Source organism: Salminus brasiliensis, chromosome 9, assembly GCF_030463535.1.
Source record: "Salminus brasiliensis chromosome 9, fSalBra1.hap2, whole genome shotgun sequence".
Taxonomy (NCBI): Eukaryota; Metazoa; Chordata; class Actinopteri; order Characiformes; family Bryconidae; genus Salminus; species Salminus brasiliensis.
The window spans coordinates 39,676,011-39,693,087 of record NC_132886.1 but is presented as its reverse complement, the minus strand read 5'-3'; the positions used below and the strand labels follow the sequence as shown (position 1 = coordinate 39,693,087).

General features: G+C 46.6%; 2 protein-coding genes across 3 annotated transcripts in view; one reads left to right on the top strand and one right to left on the bottom strand.

Moving 5' to 3' along the window:
• The window catches only part of fzr1b (fizzy/cell division cycle 20 related 1b), a 12,880-nt gene extending 9,520 nt beyond the window's left edge, over positions 1-3,360 (top strand). For both annotated transcript variants that reach the window (XM_072688391.1, XM_072688392.1), the window contains exons 12-15: positions 648-881; positions 1,315-1,419; positions 1,914-2,006; positions 2,855-3,360. In XM_072688391.1, the coding sequence (XP_072544492.1) occupies positions 648-881; positions 1,315-1,419; positions 1,914-2,006; positions 2,855-2,896 (474 nt within the window). In that variant the 3' untranslated portion in view covers positions 2,897-3,360. The remainder of the gene's footprint in view (positions 1-647; positions 882-1,314; positions 1,420-1,913; positions 2,007-2,854) is intronic.
• Positions 3,349-17,077, bottom strand: ipo13a (importin 13a). The gene is made up of 22 exons (XM_072688387.1): positions 16,840-17,077; positions 15,954-16,079; positions 15,373-15,813; positions 15,115-15,284; positions 14,837-14,977; positions 14,056-14,197; positions 13,359-13,525; positions 13,099-13,219; positions 12,735-12,882; positions 11,976-12,157; positions 11,852-11,878; positions 10,892-11,026; positions 10,170-10,307; positions 9,998-10,078; positions 9,405-9,542; positions 9,166-9,262; positions 8,395-8,447; positions 8,235-8,301; positions 8,081-8,139; positions 6,705-6,794; positions 5,215-5,393; positions 3,349-4,192 (listed from the first exon to the last, which is right to left on the bottom strand). Exons 1-22 carry the CDS (start codon positions 16,903-16,905, stop codon positions 4,096-4,098), a joined length of 2,865 nt encoding a protein of 954 aa, XP_072544488.1. The 5' UTR covers positions 16,906-17,077; the 3' UTR covers positions 3,349-4,095.

Sequence of the window (17,077 nt, the reverse complement as noted above, 5' to 3'; positions counted from 1 at the left end):
ATTTCTGTGTTTTACTTTAGCGGGGCTGTGTCCCAAACCGCACACTACCACACTACTACACAGTGTTTCAGAACTATCTAGCCACCATTAGAAGTGCATGGATTAGTGTATTTCTTTTAGTCAAGTAAAGACGTGTGATTTGGGACACAGCTTTAACGTTGATCCTTTAACAAATTAGAATGTGTACGTTATCCATCAAACTCAGGGTTTAGTATCAATTTCAAGACGACGTGATTTATTAAGACAGGTTTATGGATTCTATTCATGCAGGACCACCCGACCAAACTCAAACCTAAGAAAAGACACACCCTAAATGACCAGTTTTACCAAACTGGAGGCGCTAGTACCCTGTTGGGCCGCCTCTAGCCTGAATATACGATGAGATAAAGTAGGGCATGGAGGCATCAGGTCCCGTACGGCATCCTATATGGGTCCAGAATTTTCTCTGAGCTATTCTTGTGCATTATGGTTGCTGTAACCTTCTTGGCTTTCAATGGAAAAATATTTAATTAATTTTTCAAGTCATTTTGGAACATTTCTATTGGTCCATTCGTCAAGGAATTTGGATACAGAGCAGAAAAAAAAATGGTGAAAATACACGTACAAGAACCAGAATCGTCAGGGTTTGTTGTTCCGTGTGTTTGCAGCTACTAGTGTGGAACAGCTCCAGTCTGCAGCCCGTGCAGCAGTACAGCGAGCACCTGGCGGCGGTGAAAGCCATCGCCTGGTCTCCTCATCAGCACGGCCTTCTGGCGTCTGGCGGAGGGACGGCCGACCGCTGCCTACGGTTCTGGAACACGCTCACCGGACAGGCCCTGCAGAGCACAGACACGGGCTCACAGGTCTGCAACCTGGCCTGGTCCAAGCACGCCAACGAGCTGGTGAGAAGACCCTCCCGCACCTCAGCGCACACATCACATACAGTATAAATACGGTGGTCGTGAAGGACAGATACTGCAGTGTGAAGAGGCACGAACCAACAGTGCGCTGTTCTTTTACGATCAATCTAGAACCCTAATTAATACGACATTCAGCTCATCTCTAGCCTGGATGCAGGATGAGATACAGTAGAGCATGGAGGCATCCTGCGGCACACCACACCATCCTCTTGTCTGTCTGGTGGTCCGATCTGATGGTCTGTCTGGTCAAAACTAGCATCCTGCCTCTCTAAGTCTGATCATGTCCCCTTTCAAAGTCTGTCAACTGGGCAAAATGTCCAGAGGCACGACTAGCAGTCGGCGATCTCCCACCGAGAGGTCTACCCTGACTGTGTTGAAGTTTACATGGACTTTTTTGGGTTTTTCCTTTGTCCAGGTCAGCACACACGGCTACTCGCAGAATCAGATCCTGGTGTGGAAGTATCCCTCGCTCACACAGGTGGCCAAGCTGACTGGACACTCCTACCGTGTCCTCTACCTGGTGAGAGCTGTTGATTTCCTAACATGACTTCATTCATAAAAGCAGGTTGGTGGCTCTCTGTCTGATTGGCTGAGAAGCGCTCTGACCGTGCTGATATTGGTGATGACAGCAGGGCTTGTTTACAGTAGAACTGCAGTTTCAGTGGAAAACAGCCGGGCAGGGGTGCCAAGGTGTGGGCAGTGGCTACTGAACTGAAAAGGCTGAGCTGAGCTTGGTCACTTCCAACCATCCTCTCTGATGTCAAGGCAGGCTAAGGAACTGCTACAGTTGTCCAGCAATTACTCAACAGCTGTGGAGCTACTTTTTGGCAGAAGGATCTGACAGATTCAGTGTGAAACTCAGAGCTTCTGTCATTTATTTAGCTTTTTAAATATTTTATAATTGACATGGAAGTTTGATCTTTGATTTGCATTTAATTGACCAGTTTTAGTTTTTTAGGAGGTTTCAGTCTTGAGGTCACCGTTTGCTATTTTTTTTTTCTTTTTGTTCTGCAGGCCGTGTCTCCAGATGGTGAGGCCATAGTGACGGGCGCAGGAGACGAAACGTTGAGGTTCTGGAACGTCTTCAGCAAAACACGATGCACCAAGGTCCAATATTTTTTATCCTTTTTTATCCTTTAATATGCACACACACACACACACACTACAGCCCAGTTCAAAAGTTTTGTTATTAATAATCATATTCAGTATGAATTCATTGAGACATGTATACAATGAGGCATTTTGGATATTTGGCGGACCGCCTAGCAGGCCGGCCTAGAGAAGGGAATTTCGCTGACTGACTGGCTGAGTGATGGACCTCGTTGAACCATGAATGTGCAAGGACTGCCTCTTGTTTGTCCAGAAGAGACATTTTTCACTTTATGGAGGACTCCATTTAGCTGCAAAGCTAACAAGTATCTGAGCTGCTGAGAGGAGCTGTAGTTTTAGGTGAGCTAAGGGAAGTGGTGCGAGGACATACAGTGGTATTGAAGTGTGTGTCAAAGTCCTTAGCAAAAGAATGTTGATCCAACGTCACTACCACAGCATTAGCAGCGCGGCATCCGCCGGCCTCGTCCGGCATCACTACCACTCCGTTAGCTTACTATCACAGTATTAACGTCGCTACCACGGTGACTGCCGGCCTTGCCCAGCATCGCTACTGTGATGTTAGTCACGAGCCATGTTGATGAGGTCCTAGGTCCTGGGCACTGGGCCTACATCTTTAGTCTCTGAGGGCAGGCAAGGTCCCTAAAAAACCCCGTAGTTGAAATGTCATTGACGACTCCATGCAGCCAATGGCGGTCCAGCAAAACTAGGCTTGTCTGTCTTTTCTTATTTTTGTATTGTACATTAATTCTGGGTATTACTTATGTTACAAATCCAAATGTTCTGGATTATGATCATGTGACAGACAGGCTGGAGTAACGTTTCCTCTTTGCTAATTTCTTCCTCAGGAATCCAAGTCAGTGCTGAACCTGTTCACCAGGATACGGTAATGAAGGTGGGCAGTGGAGCACAAGGCACTGTCCATTCAGCACATTGTCCAGAACCTTCTGCCGAGTGAGAGAGCGAGCGAGAGAGAGAGAGCGCGAGCAAGAGAACCCAACACTTCCCTCCTTCCCTTTGTCCTTCTTTTCTACCAGGGGTGGTTCTGTCTCTTCCCACCCTTCCTAAAGCAATGTCTTTCGTTTAAGCCACACCCCTCCCCCCGAGTGAGTCCCTGTTTACGTTAAGCTCCTGTCTTTAATATTATTGATATTAAAAGGATGTGGAGTTCTGGGAGATGAGTAGAGAGAGAGAGAGAAGATTTAAGCTATATGCCAGCTGGAACAAGGCTGTTGCGCTACGATATGTTCAGTATTTTCTATGTGCAGATGAAATGGAGATCGTGTTACCGGACAGATAACCCTATGAAATAAACACACTACTGCAGCGTCCCTGTGAGTAGTTTATGAGATAAGGGTCTGTTTATTTATTTAACCCACCCCTTCAAACCACACACCCCAGTGCTAGCAACAGCGTGTCTAGTCCCTATAGAGAAGTACTGCCAATAGAATAGGATTGGCACTATGCCTAATAATACCAGGCATAGGCTAGAGGGGGAGAAACCCCCCCCCCAGCATTGAGCTATGGAGCAGTGGGAGAACAATGATGCTCTTTCCAGTACCTTTAGGTTGAGGTGGGGTGATGATCGATCATCCAACATCCTGACTTTGCTAACACTCTTGTGGCTGAATGTAGTCAAATCCTCACAGCAATGCTCCTTCAAAATCTAGCAGAAATCCTTCCTCCCTGGACAGTAGAGACAGTTACTCCAACAAAAGCAGGATCAACTCTCTCTTTTTTTTTTATACCCCTGATTTCAGAAGAAACAATAATTGAGCAGGTGTCCCAATACTTTTGTCCAAATAACGTGTATATATTTAAGGTACTTCATTATGGTTTTCTGTTTATTCTGAAACTGTGGATAGTAAACAGGAGTGCGTCAGTGTGAGTAAATCGAGCTTGGGCAATTCTAGTCGGTATAAAATTAGTCAAACAAACAAAAACACTCTTAAAAACACACTTTTTAAAAATCACCCCTATCCTGCTTACACCAATTCAGGACAGTGCAAGTTTAGTCTGAATGTGCATCGTCGCTCCTCTCCTCCTTTGGGCCTCCCATCCCGTATCCAGTGTCCTCACTGGGCTCGGTTCAGTAACTGGCAGCGTATTCTGCTCCTGGCAGGCCCTGACACCGTAGAGAAAACTCCTTCACGGCGTCCCTCATCTTCCACTTGCTCAGTTGTTCCCTAAAGAGTTGAATAAACAAGCTGAATAAGGTTGTTAATGGTGCATCAATGATCCAATCAATCTCTGGTCAACTGTGTCCTCAAGTCTTCCAAGACACAACTAACTGGACAAGCTGCAGATCAGCACTGCTAACACCATGATGAAACCAGGGGACCCCGTTTACACCTTGTCACTTGATGCACCTTGGGTATCAGGATTATATCTGGATCAGGCTGAGCCACATCAAACTGCAGGTCTAGACACGGTTAAACACCAGTAATAACTGCAGCACAACCAGCGAATTTGCATATTCCGTCCCACACAGTGATCAGATTTCAGTCAGATCTACCAGAGATGCATTTGGATACCCAATAAATGCATGTGGCTAAAATCCAGATACTAGTCACAGGAAGTGAACAGGTGTGAACAGGGTCCTGGGGGCAATTTCAGTTAACGAGTTCTCGCTGATGATTGGTCAGACCTGTCTGGGGCAGGAGCAAGAAAGTAAACACAGGGCTTTTGTTCTGGACAGTTTAACATGGAGCAGCAGCAGAGACGACATCCGGGCAGTATAGCAGGTTAACACCTGACTACAGCAGCCGTTAAGCATAAATTTGCTGAGAGTACACCTGATCGTTGGGTCGGATCGAGGTCAGATCACGGTCTCGCCACAAACGAACCGCTCCAGAGGTGATTTGGGACCAGACCGAGACCACCTACCTCCTGACACGGGTTTTACTGTGGTTGTTTAGGTCCGGATCTGAGTGCGATTAACATATTTACACCTGCCCGACCGAATAGACGCACCTAGGATGAACATGAGTCCAATTTAACTTCGGTGTACTGGCACTTTTTCCTGCATCTTTTGGGACTTCACAAAGGCTGCATATAAATGCAGAGTGCTCAGGGGGCTTTTAAGAGTATCTGTAGGACACTGCATCAACGATGGTCGCCAGTTTTCCACCAACTAGCACCAATAAACCACGTAGAGTTGTTTTCTAGTAGGCCCCCGAGTGGCGCAGCCCTATTATCGGGCAATCACCTGAGGACCTGCTGGCAGAAGTGCTCTTTCTGCTCCGGGGTGAGGAGGGCGCTGGGGAACCCGGTGGGCTGCAGGGCGTCTCTGAGCTGGAGCGACAGCAGGCTAGGGCAGTAACGGCTCACGGAGAACAACACCTCAGACAGGTGCTCCAGTAGTCCGTGGGACTGACCCCCAATAGCCTGGCCAAAGAGGAGAACAGGGTGAACAAGTGTTAAGTGAAGAAGTGTGGGGGTGTAGATAGAGCTGTGCACCTCATTTGCTAGGAAATGAGCCGTTACATTCGCATCTAGAGTCTCCAGCAGGGACTTGAAGCATATTTCAAGCACAGAATTCAGCATCAGCGAACATTATAGCCTAGTACATAGCATCTTTAGAAACCATGAAACTGCATGCAGCTAGTTCGAATCCCATACATTCACAGCATTTAGCAGACGCTCTTCTCCAGAGCATCTTACAAACGAGCTTCACGGTTTACTCAGAAAATACCCTTAGCTAGTTTATGTTGGCTAGAATCCAGAAGATCCCTCTAAGCTTAGATACGACCAAATACAGAAGTCAGTTCCGAGACCACAGTACTCAACAATACACTCTGCACATTAAGTACTAAGTACTTTGAAGAGGAGGGTCTTCAGTCTGTGTTTGAAGACTCTGAGCGACTACATGCCGCTTTCCTCGGAGTGCACTGATTGCCTGGTGATAAAAAAGCTGATGGCTGGATGCAAACGTGTCGGAGAAGGTATGTGGCGGTCGTCACCCTCCCAGCGTATGGGGTGTCAAATGTGATAGGGGTTAGGTAATATGATATGAGTTAGATATGTATGGGTTGGGTAATTGTTGACCCAAATTGAGGAAGAAAAAAATATATATTTTTTTATATGTAATTTATTTTTATTTATTATTTTTTAAAAAGATTTTTAGGTACTTCGGAACCACAACTGGAAAATACCGGAAATGACCTGCAAACTGGAGTAAGAATCCGAAAAATGTGAAAAGGGTCCACTGGGCCACGTTTCCCAGAAGCACTATGGTTCTACGACAGTATGGTGCAATGCTTTTGAGAAACCCAGTCTTGATCCTTTCACTGGACTAATAATTCTTCACTTTCTAAACTCACCCCAATTTTCCCAAAAGCACCTTAGAATTAGGATCATCTTAACCGATTCTGAGAGGGTGTCCGGTATCATTCAGCGATCCTCTTTGTGCCAAACTGCTTTTGGGAAACCCAGCCCTTACTGTAGCTGATAGGTTACTGATGATTCTCAGTCATTTACGTAACTGAGCCGAGTTTCCCCAAACGCTTCTTAGAACGAGGATTATTTATCCTTAAATGGTTGAGCGAGCATCGCGTTGAACACTCTCTCACTTCCAGATAAGATGATCTTAAAGCAACAATGCTTTTGGAAGACCGGGCCCTGATCTCCTCCTGAACTGGTAATTTCGGTGCAGTTGCTAGATGGTGAGTGTGATCAGCTGTAGCTGGCAGATCTGACCTCCAGCAGGGTCTGGAGCAGAAGAAGACCATCGTCCTGTAGCACTTCCCTCACCGCCGGCACGTCCTCGCAGTGGGAGATCAGCTCTGTCTGAGCACACAGAAAGAGAGAGAGAGAGAGAGTTAGAATTAAAACCTAAAGCTTAGAGACGGGGAGCGGCGTTGCCAACTTAGCCACTTTGTCACCATATCTAGCAACTTTTTTTATTATTTTTTATTTTTTTTAAAGCAACTAGCGACAAATCTGGCGACTTTTCTGACTCTGAGGTGAACCCACATGTTCTTCAGGTACTGTCCTCAGCAGCGGGGGCTGCCGCAAGCCCCGTCCCACAACACTCACAGTGTTCGGCCTCACAGTCAGAGCAGACCCACACCACTCCACATCCACACTGCCACTGACCCCGCCCATTATTTACAGAGCAGGATGTAAATATTCATGCAGTCTTCAGAGTGACACGAAAACTTACACAGGTTCAGTCTCTCACTCACCTCAACACTAATAAATAAATACATAATTAATTAAATAATTATTTAATAATAAAAAAAAAAAACCTAAGTTACTCGGCCAAAGTGTCTCCTTTGAGGTCACTTTGTCAGTCCCAAGCCCAGATAAAGGAGGAGGGTTGAGTGTGGAGTAGCAGTTCCACCCCCCAGATCAGTCTTTTGATTAAATTTGATATGTTAACATTTAACAACACAGGAGAAAACTGATTTATGTAATTTATGTAAAAATATTTATGTAATGTGGGTCTAGACAAAGCATTAAAGTTATTTTGAGTACAAATCAACAGAAAAAGTTATTTTAATCAAATATATGTACGTATAATATATTTATACAATTATGCAAATGAGATGACCTCATTTAGCGACATCTAGTGACTTCTAAGGACAGCCAACAGCTACTTTCCTTACTGAGCAGTGTGCAACACGAGCCCAAATGAAAAGTAAAACCCACGAATGAAGAAGAACTGCAACGACTAATCGACTTCATCGACTTCATCGACTAAAATCGACGAATTTCACAGTCGACGAGTTGGTGACGTCATCGCGCGTGTTTCTCGCGCTGGCTAGGAACGGTTCGCGACGCACGTGAGGCGCGTATTGGACAGGAATGTCTGTCTGTCTTGGACAGGAAATGGAGGATTTATATTTGTATATATCTTATTATTGCAGGAAAGCTCATTAAAACACTATTTTTTAAAAAGTCATTCATCTGTATTGTCTTTGTTGATAGTTAGCAAATATATAAAACAACCTCAAGCTAATTTAAAATACAATAAAGTCAAAAAATAGATTATATGACTTTCAAAATAGTCGTTTGTTGCAGCCCTAGAACGTAGATTGAGAAAATCTTTGGTTTCACAGAAAGTGACTTACAAATAACACACATGTGGACTTCACAGTAGGCGTCTCTGGGAATTTGAACGATAAAATCCCTGTGGAGACGAAAAGAGGCAGAGATTTAATGTAATGTAGCAAAACCCTCTGTTGACCTGAACCGTGTTGCTGAATGGATGCTGGAAATGCTCACCACAGTAGAAAACCACTTTTATATCAAGACCCTCTGAAAGGTACAGGTCTGGCTTCCTTTTCAAAACCTGCAACAAAGAAGAGTCTTTGTACAGAAGTAGAGCTAGAAGAGTCGAGAGAAATCAGCAGCTCCTTCAGAGGCAAGTAACATACAGTCTAACCTGTGTGTGAAGCTGCATGAACGAATCCGCCACATCAGGATGATCCCGGGCGCCTGCAACAGCGTTTTCACTCATTTACAGTTGATAGAAAAGAAAAAACAGAGCAACCAACCTCAAATATCCAGAAAAGTCTTACATGAGACAACTGCTGATGTGTATACTAGGGCTGTGCATTGGCAAGAACCTGGGTTACAAGTACTGTATATCCCATATTGTGTTATATACATATACATACACATATTGTATATATTGTGTTATATACAATATGTACTCTCATAGTATAAAAGTCACACCATCATCTGCATAAAATCTGAATATGTTGACTTTATATCCAATCAGAACACTGGGATTCTTGGATGGCACCACAGTCGTGAGGTGGGACCTCCATTAGCACGCCCATCGTTGGTTGTCCTTCCCTGGAGCACTTTTAGCAGGTACTGAACACTGCATACCGGACACATCCCACCCTGATGTTCTGATTCAGCCGTCTAATCTGTGTCTCAGATTCTTACGCTTGTTGGCCATCATCCAACATCCTGACCTCACTAATGCTCATGTCGGTGAATGCAATCAAATCCTCACAGCAGTGCTCTTCCAAAATCTAGTACAAGGCCTTCTTGCCTGGACAGTAGAGATCACAGTTACTCCAACGAAAGCAGGAGAAACTCTGTATAATACCCTAGACCGAGCAGGTGTCCCAATACTTTTGTCCATATAGCGTACTATAAGTGTTTAATATTAAGGGTGTAGAAGTGCTCAGTGATGCCTTACCGTGCTGAAAAATTGCCATGGTGATGGTTGTGACGAGTTCTAGAAGGGCAGTGATTGGTGGGAAATGTTCCTTCTCACAGGCAAATACATGGACCAGCTAGGATCAGGAGAGAAGACAGGTAGATAGATAGACAGAGACAGACAGACAGCTAGAAGAGTAGAAAGATAGACGGATGGACGGACAGATAGAAGAGTAGATGGACGGACAGATAGACAGATAGATGGATGGATGATGTCACCTGTCGTGTGAGGTCCAAAGCACAGGCTTGTGGGTAAGAGCTGAACAACTGACCAATCAGCTCGCAGAGCTGAGCAACAAGGGGAGCAAAATCACGAATGAGGGTCTTCAGGGATTTCTCAAAAACAGCACAGGCGGCCTGTGAACAAATAAACAATATATATATACATATTTAATAAGCCGTGCATATCTTCACTCTCACACAAAAATATATCTTCAAATTAGCAGAGAAGGACCACACCCGAACTCCTCCTCTCCATCATTATGGCTCGTCCTCATTGATCTTCTCGTGGTGAGAATTCACCCCCTGTCGCCACCCCAGCTCCTCCCTCTTCTCTTCCAAACTCATGCTCTCATCAGCTGAAGCCCCCCGGAACTTCAGCCCAAGTTTATCAGATCCCCCTTTACTGTGGTCGGCATTATTGCACTATTTGGTGACTCATCAAGAAATATCATGAAACTCTGGATATGGTGAGTATGGCATCATTTGAGCTGCAGTTCACTGTTCCAAAGACCAAGTGAAATAACCAAACCCAGAGAGCTGAAGCACAAAGTACTATGAAAAGTGGATGGTCAGCAACTACACACACTTACCGTCACCACCTCGGCCTCCTTCAGCCACTTACTCAGAAGGGTCTGGATGAGAGGGAAAACTTGCTGTAGCACGACTACAACCTAACACAGAAAACAACAAGTACAAGTTCTTGGGCACACGGTAGAGATCAGCTGAGGACCAAATGTGTGTACAGTGGTTGCTTTGGCTCACCGGGTTGGTGTGAGACTGAGAGCGGGCAGCCCTGGTGTCCTCCTGTCCTTCTCTTTGCGTGTTCAGGTCTAGAGTGGAGAAGATGCTGGAGATGAGGCCCAGGATGTGAACAGTGGAGAGTTTGCTAGCCGGACTGGGCTTGGTCCAGGAGAAAATACACAGAGACATAAATAACAGAGGTTAACTCACAATCCAGAGTGTGTGCCAGTGATTAGACTGCAGTGTATTAAAGGAGCTGGGAGCTGATTGGTCAGAGAGGAGAGTCAGACTGGATTATCAGATATTAAACACTATAAAACAGTGATTTTAAGAAAAGTCTCGACTAAACTAAATCAATCAGTCCAGAAAGTCTGATTATAGAAACTGAGACTGAAAATAAAGGGATTTTACTGATCAGATTAATCAGCACCTGGTGGGGCTGGATTATTTATATTATTTATAAACACACAAAGATCAGATCTGCATGGTATCGGCTGATGCTCAGCATTACGAGACTCAGATTGGATCAGGGGGCAAAATAAACTGATTGGGACGTCCCTAGTTTAAAAAAACTCCCAACAGAAATGTGCTGCTTTAGGACTAGAACCACTGAGAACCACCAGTCTGAGGGCTTATCTATGCTCAGGTTCATCTCAAATATTTTATTTCATTACACTCAAGTGATGTAAGATCAATGCGCTCAATGATGTAAGATCAATGCTCTTGCCGAAAGGCGTGCTTACTGCCTCATTGGCTAGTCTCTCCAGCTGCTGGATATGTGGCGACAGCAGAGAGAGGAGCTTCCCCAGAATCTCCTCTTCAGGCAGAGACGACAGCAGATAGCCCAGAGCCTGCATCAGCCACAGGCTCTGAGTGCTCTGTAATACCAAAACTGAGAGTAAGAGACAAGGAGTAAACCTAAGACTGAAGACACATCCTAACACACTACATCATCGTTCTTTAGTTGAGTTGAAAAAATAAGGGCTAATTCATAAGGGCTTTGAGTGCCGCTGTGCCATCAGCATCCGACATCTGAAAGAGCACAACTGGCCGTGTTCCCTCCAAGTAGGTAGATGGCGCTCTCTCCCATCACTCTTGAAGTGATGTTGGCCAGTACTTTCCTCCGAGTTTGTCGGCTGCTCAGCTTGCTTTGCGTGTTTCGGAGGAGACGTGTGTTAAGTCCTTACCCTCCTAGTGTCGGAAGCATTGCTAGTGCTAGCTACGAATAGGTGGGTTAATTTGCAGAACAAAATTGGGACCAAAAATAAATAAATAAATAAATGAAATATTTTATTTAGAAAAATAATGCAATAAAATACCAATAAAAGAATATAAAAAAAAAAAACAAGCTTAAAAATAATACAATAGAAAAGTGTAGGGATGTCTCCATCCGCTCCAGTGAATTTGATTTGGGGTCGATTCAAGAATTTTTTAATTGATCGGGTATCGGCTGTTTTAATCCACTAACTGCTGTACACTAACAGAGGCGCCACTAACAGATATAATCCCCAGCCGGCTGCAGCAGCAGTGTGGACGCTCTCAGAAGGTAAATAAAGGAGTTGAGGTTCTGAGTGGAGGCTAATGCTAATAATGCTAATAATGAGCTAATTTAATAATACATTTTAACCACAGTGGTGACTCGCTGTTCAGACTGACCTACAGTCGTCCATGTGCTGTGTGGATCAGAGGGGTCCCGGTCTTACCTTATGGATCTGCTTGACCAGCACCTCCTGTAAGAGGAAAAGGCCACAGGCAGGAACATCAGCGCCATGAAAGTGTGAATGAATTCCTGCTGTTTTCCCTGAGCTAGAAGTACGTTTTCCGTACCTGGGAAGCGGTCAGGACGTCATTGGAGTGCGGCCGCAGATTGTGGCGGCACTCGCGGCAGATCCTCTTCAGGGTGGACACCGTGGCCACTGAGAGGTCGGCGTTGGACAGAGCCTGGAGGACCAGACGCAGAGCCCCGGACAGCATGACGGGGTGATCAGCCAGCCACTCCGCCAGCGACCCTACAAAAGTGTGAGCCTGTGAGGCTGTCATTCATTCACATTAGCAGTATTGTGTAATACACACTAGATGTCCAAATGTTTGTGGACACCCCTTCAAATGAATGCATTCAGCTACTTTAAGGTGCACACATTGCTGACACAGATGTGCTAATGTACACACACACACAGCTTGTCTAGTACTTGTAGGGAAGCGCTCTAGCCAATAGAATAGGACCGTCTAGAGTGAACCTTTTGGCACCCTGCCAGGCATGGGCAACAGGGCTATAAAGTGCCCCAGCAGTTCCAGGGCCGTGGAGCAGTGGAGTTGTGTTCTCTGGAATGACGGTTTGTGCTCCAACCATTACTTTTGGGATGAGTTGGGGATGGATAAGGTGGGGTGGTGATTCCCATCCAACACCCTCCAGCAATGCTCCTCCAAAATCTAGTAAAAAGCCTTCTTCTCTAAAGACAGTTACTCCAAGGCTCTTTTTTAATGCCCTCGATTTCAGAAGCAATGAATAAGCAGGTGTCCCAATACTTTTGTCCATATAGCGTATTAAGCCCATCTCGGAAGGCCGTTCTAGATGTTATTCCGTACCTATAGTGAGCATGATGGTTTCTGCCAGGTGAATGTTGGAAGCGCTGATGAGGGGGATCAGGCCGATCAGACCAGGAATGACATCTGAGTAACTGACGTCCACGGTCTCGGCTATGGACTGGAAGCCAAACAGCAGAGCCTCTATATCCTCCATTAGGCAGAGGGAGATGGTGGGGAGAGGAAGCGACAGAACGAAGAACAAACATTTCCCCGTCATTTTCAGTCATGTTACAGTACTCATACATTTTTGCCTTTTTATAATTTTTCTAGAATTTTAAAAAAGACCTGCTGAAGCGAAGCTGGTAAGCTCATCTGCCGTCCAGCCTCAGCCACCGTAAAGAACACGGGTGTGTAAAGCACTGACCTGCCACGAGGACGAGTGTGTCGAGTCTGTCAGCAGGACGCCGAGTTTATCATACAGGTTACGCAGCAGCTCCGGGCCCAGCAGCTCATACACGTACATGAGAGTGTCGGAGATGTCAACTCTGCAACCCGATAAACAAGGTGTCTAGAGAATGCAGGTGAACGGGTGGCCAGAATGCTCAGCGGACCTTCAAAAAGAACGGCCACTCTTTAACTCGATCTGCTAAAATGAGGCGTAGAGGTAAACGCCACGATGATTACCTGTAGGTTCTGAACTGCTCCTTGTCGTCAGCGGACCACGAGGCGTAATCCTGGTCACTGGGAAAACGGGCCTTATGCAGCAGCACCTCCACCAGCTGGAAGTAGAGTGGCCTGTAAACCTGCAGGTACAGCGTCTGCTTCTCCGTGTCCAGAGACAGGATGTCGTCCTGTAAGGGAAGGTTTCCGCTCAGCAGGGAATTCCAGTGGAACTGAGCTACACTACATGTCCACATGTTTGTGGACACCCCTTCTTAGGAATGCATTCAGCCACTTTGCACCCAGTTGCAAGTTGCACCCATCGGCTGACACAGACGCTGCTCGTCTGGTCCCTGTGGAGAAGTACTTGCAGTAGAATAGGACTCTCTGGAGCAGATAACCGTGAACCATGAACCTATCAACACCATGCTGCCTTATGCATTGAGCTGTGAAGCAGCGGAACTGAAATGACGGTGCACCATCCTATACTGAGGTGGGGTGGTGATCATTTTGGTGTCTCGATTCCGGAAGAAACAAGAAATGAGCAAGTGTCCCAATACTTTTGTCCATGTAGTGTATTTCATTTGGGATGGGATTTTCTATGGGTTTGAATCGTTTAATGTAGTTTATTGAGGTGTGACTCTCAGGTACTCACAGGGTGTCTACTGACTGACAGCATTAGCATAAGGCCTGTGCCGCTCAGCTGGGGTTTGGGTCATACCTGCAGCGTGTACCAGAACGTGAGTGTGAGGGTGCTGGAGGCTTCATCCACAGGGTAGTGTCCAGGCATCCCAGTGCAGGACAGAATCATATTCACTAGAGCCTGGAAACCCTGCCACTGGTCCACCTGCTGCAGAAATGTCCTGAGAGGGACAGAGAGAGAGTGTATGAAGTATTTGAAGTCCAATCTAATATAAATATTATATATTGATATATTAATTAAATTAATTAATTATTAAAGTATTATTTATGTAATCCTTACGTTTTTATTACTGTGTCATAATATCCACATGCAAGTACACCCAGGGGGAGACACATGAGCCTCGTAACTCCAGCACAACACTAAAGAGGCACACTTTAGACACCAAACACAGCTTGGAGTATTGATGATATTTGAGGTGGTGGTGGTAGGGGGGGGGTGTCTCTGCCTCCCTCAGCAGTGTAGAGATAGGGGAAGTTTCTAGATTCTAGACTATGCAAATCTTGGCTTTTCCACACTGACACTCTTCTGCACAAAACCCTAGGTCCAGTTTTCTCAGCACGGTTATCTAACCGTACTTGAGGCCACAGAACTGTTTGAGGGCTGGATGGTGTAGGGAGCCCCTGATTGGCTTGCAGCTGTAGCACAAGGGTGAAGGACGAAGCTGTCGCACTGTTATAACAAGAAGCAGTGCTAGCACTTCCCAGTCCAGCAAATAGAAAAGTGAGGCTGTAACTGGCCTAACGGGACCTTAGTAACCCTTTGGCCCTACAGTGGAAAAACAGAGGCCGTTGTGTGTCACCTGCAGTGAGTTTCCCCAAGTGCCACCGCGATACGGCAGATTCCGTGAGACGTCTCCATGTCTCTGTCTTGAACTGCCTTCTTCAGAGGCTCCTGAAGATCCAACACCTGCGGCAACATCTTCAGCAGACTGTCAACAAACCTGCATACACACACATTAACAGGAATGAGCAGGTGTCCCAAAACCTTTGTCAATTTTAAGGAGACATTTCTCTTCAGAAAACTTCCAGCCTGGATTTATTTTTGTAGAAATTGTGGACCAGTCCCAGTCCACCTCACCTCTGGCAGTCGCACTGTGAGATGGCGCTGACGATCGTCTCCACAGCCGTGTCAAAGAGCTCCGGCTCCTTCAGGAGCGTGAAGCTGTCCTGCAGAAGGCCTTCGCTTTCACCCAGATCCACGTCCAGAGCCAGCCAGGACGAAAGGCACCTCAGCACGCGTTCCTTCACCTGCAGGCGTGGCGGCAACAAACACAAACACATGCTCGTCCATGTTCTACCATGCTTGGGCAAGTTCAGAGCCTTTCCGAGTGTTTACCTGTCCTGCTGAACCCTCCCTCCGCAGTATCTGCCGGAGCAGAGGGCACAGAGAGCTCCACTCTCGACCCAAAGCGCTCTGTAGCTGAGCTCGGCGCTCGGCAGGCAGCTTCCTGGTCTGGAGCTCCTCTGGGAGAACCGCCAGAACCTCCAACAGTGCCTGGCGCCGGCCGTCCACCTCCACGGATCCCTCGCTGTCCTGGAACGCTCTCAGGAGGTCCGGGACGGCGGTGCTCCAACTGTCCAGCAGAGTGTGGAGGATCAGAGAGGCCAGGGCCACGCAGAGCCGGGTCAGAACCATTCGGGGCCCGCAGGAGAAACAGCCAACCTGAGCGATGAGCTGGGAGCGCAGAGACTCGTGCTGGTCAGCAGGGAGGTCCGTCCAGTGGCGGGTGATTTTGGTGTGCAGCGTACTGGCCCCGAAGAACTGAATCTCAGGAACCTGCGAGAGACCACAGCGTTAGCTGACCGGTTTCCGGCCTCATCCAAGATCGATCGCATACGGTGCCTTGAATACATCCATTTTTGGAACATCACGGTTCACTCATCACTGACGGCTGACGACTGACACTCAGTACCCACCTTATCCGGGCTAAGCAGTGCCCAGCAGAAGTGCCAGGCTTGCGGCGACGCCTGGGCCTGGCTCAGCCACTTCTGGGCCACGTTTTTCTGGGCCATGTCTGGATCATAGTACAGCTGCTGCAGAGCCTGGGTAAGATTACACCAGTCAGTCAAGACCACGGCCATACAGCATTTCAGTGGCACTGTGTCAACAACACTGAGCTATTCTGATAGGGTGGTCCAAAGCCCTCCATACCACTGCTGGAGGACACAATTGAAGGGTGGAAGGGTGGGGAGGTGGTGTGCCACCCAAACTGCACATGCTAGCAGTTATTATTAGTATGGCACAGCTTACTTGGGGTATCAAGTTACCTTTCTACCCCCCTGGTCTCCTATAATGACCTCAGCTGCACACCCTGAGTTGCCTCTTGTACTGGGACCTTTGTTGAGGGCATAATTTCTTGAGGTACCACTAAAACATGGAGACTTGTGGACTTTCTATTGTTAATATTTAGAGATTTATAGGCAAATATGCAACTCTCCTAATATGTAGTGAGGGTATAGTTATTGTTTTATCACTTTTACCTAATTTTAGGTGTTAATTTTATTCTGCAGTTGCTCAAAACTTTCATTTTACAGCTTTAACGTTGACAATCCGCTCCGGGAAATCCACAATCCGCTCCGGGATTTTGTTCCAACTGCCTGGGCAGCTCTGCTGCAGCCAAGCTGCAGCAGAGCTGCCCAGGCAGTTGGAACAAAATCCCGGAGCGGATTTTGGATTTCTGGACCTTAATTAGCAATTTCTTCGCATATTAAAGCAAAATATTATAGCTAACTGACATACAGTCAAAACATCAAGCCAGGCTTAACGGAGCTGTAGCTAACGAGCTAGCTATACTCAGCCTACCCTCTCCACCGCCTCCACCGTAAACTCCGTCGACTCTGAGGGCTGCCGGACCGAAGCCGAGGCCATTTTCGACCACTTTGCTTCTTTTCAAACGTCCAAAAAGTCCTCAAGTCCTTTCACAGCCACTTCATGTCTGTTTATCGTCTCTTCTAACCGGTTCTGGTCTCTGGTCTCTGGTCTCTGCCTCTCCTCCGCTCCTCAGCGGTGTCTGACAGCGCCGTTCTGCGGTGCGCTATTT

Excerpts from the sequence above, each read along its gene's own strand:
- ipo13a (XM_072688387.1), bottom strand. The coding sequence starts at position 16,905 with ATGGCCTCGGCTTCGGTCCGGCAGCCCTCAGAGTCGACGGAGTTTACG. Across the intron at positions 15,285-15,372 it reads GGGAGGGTTCAGCAGGACAG|GTGAAGGAACGCGTGCTGAG; the intron begins GTAAACACTCGG and ends CCACGCCTGCAG. Across the intron at positions 13,220-13,358 it reads GAGCAGTTCAGAACCTACAG|AGTTGACATCTCCGACACTC; the intron begins GTAATCATCGTG and ends ATCGGGTTGCAG.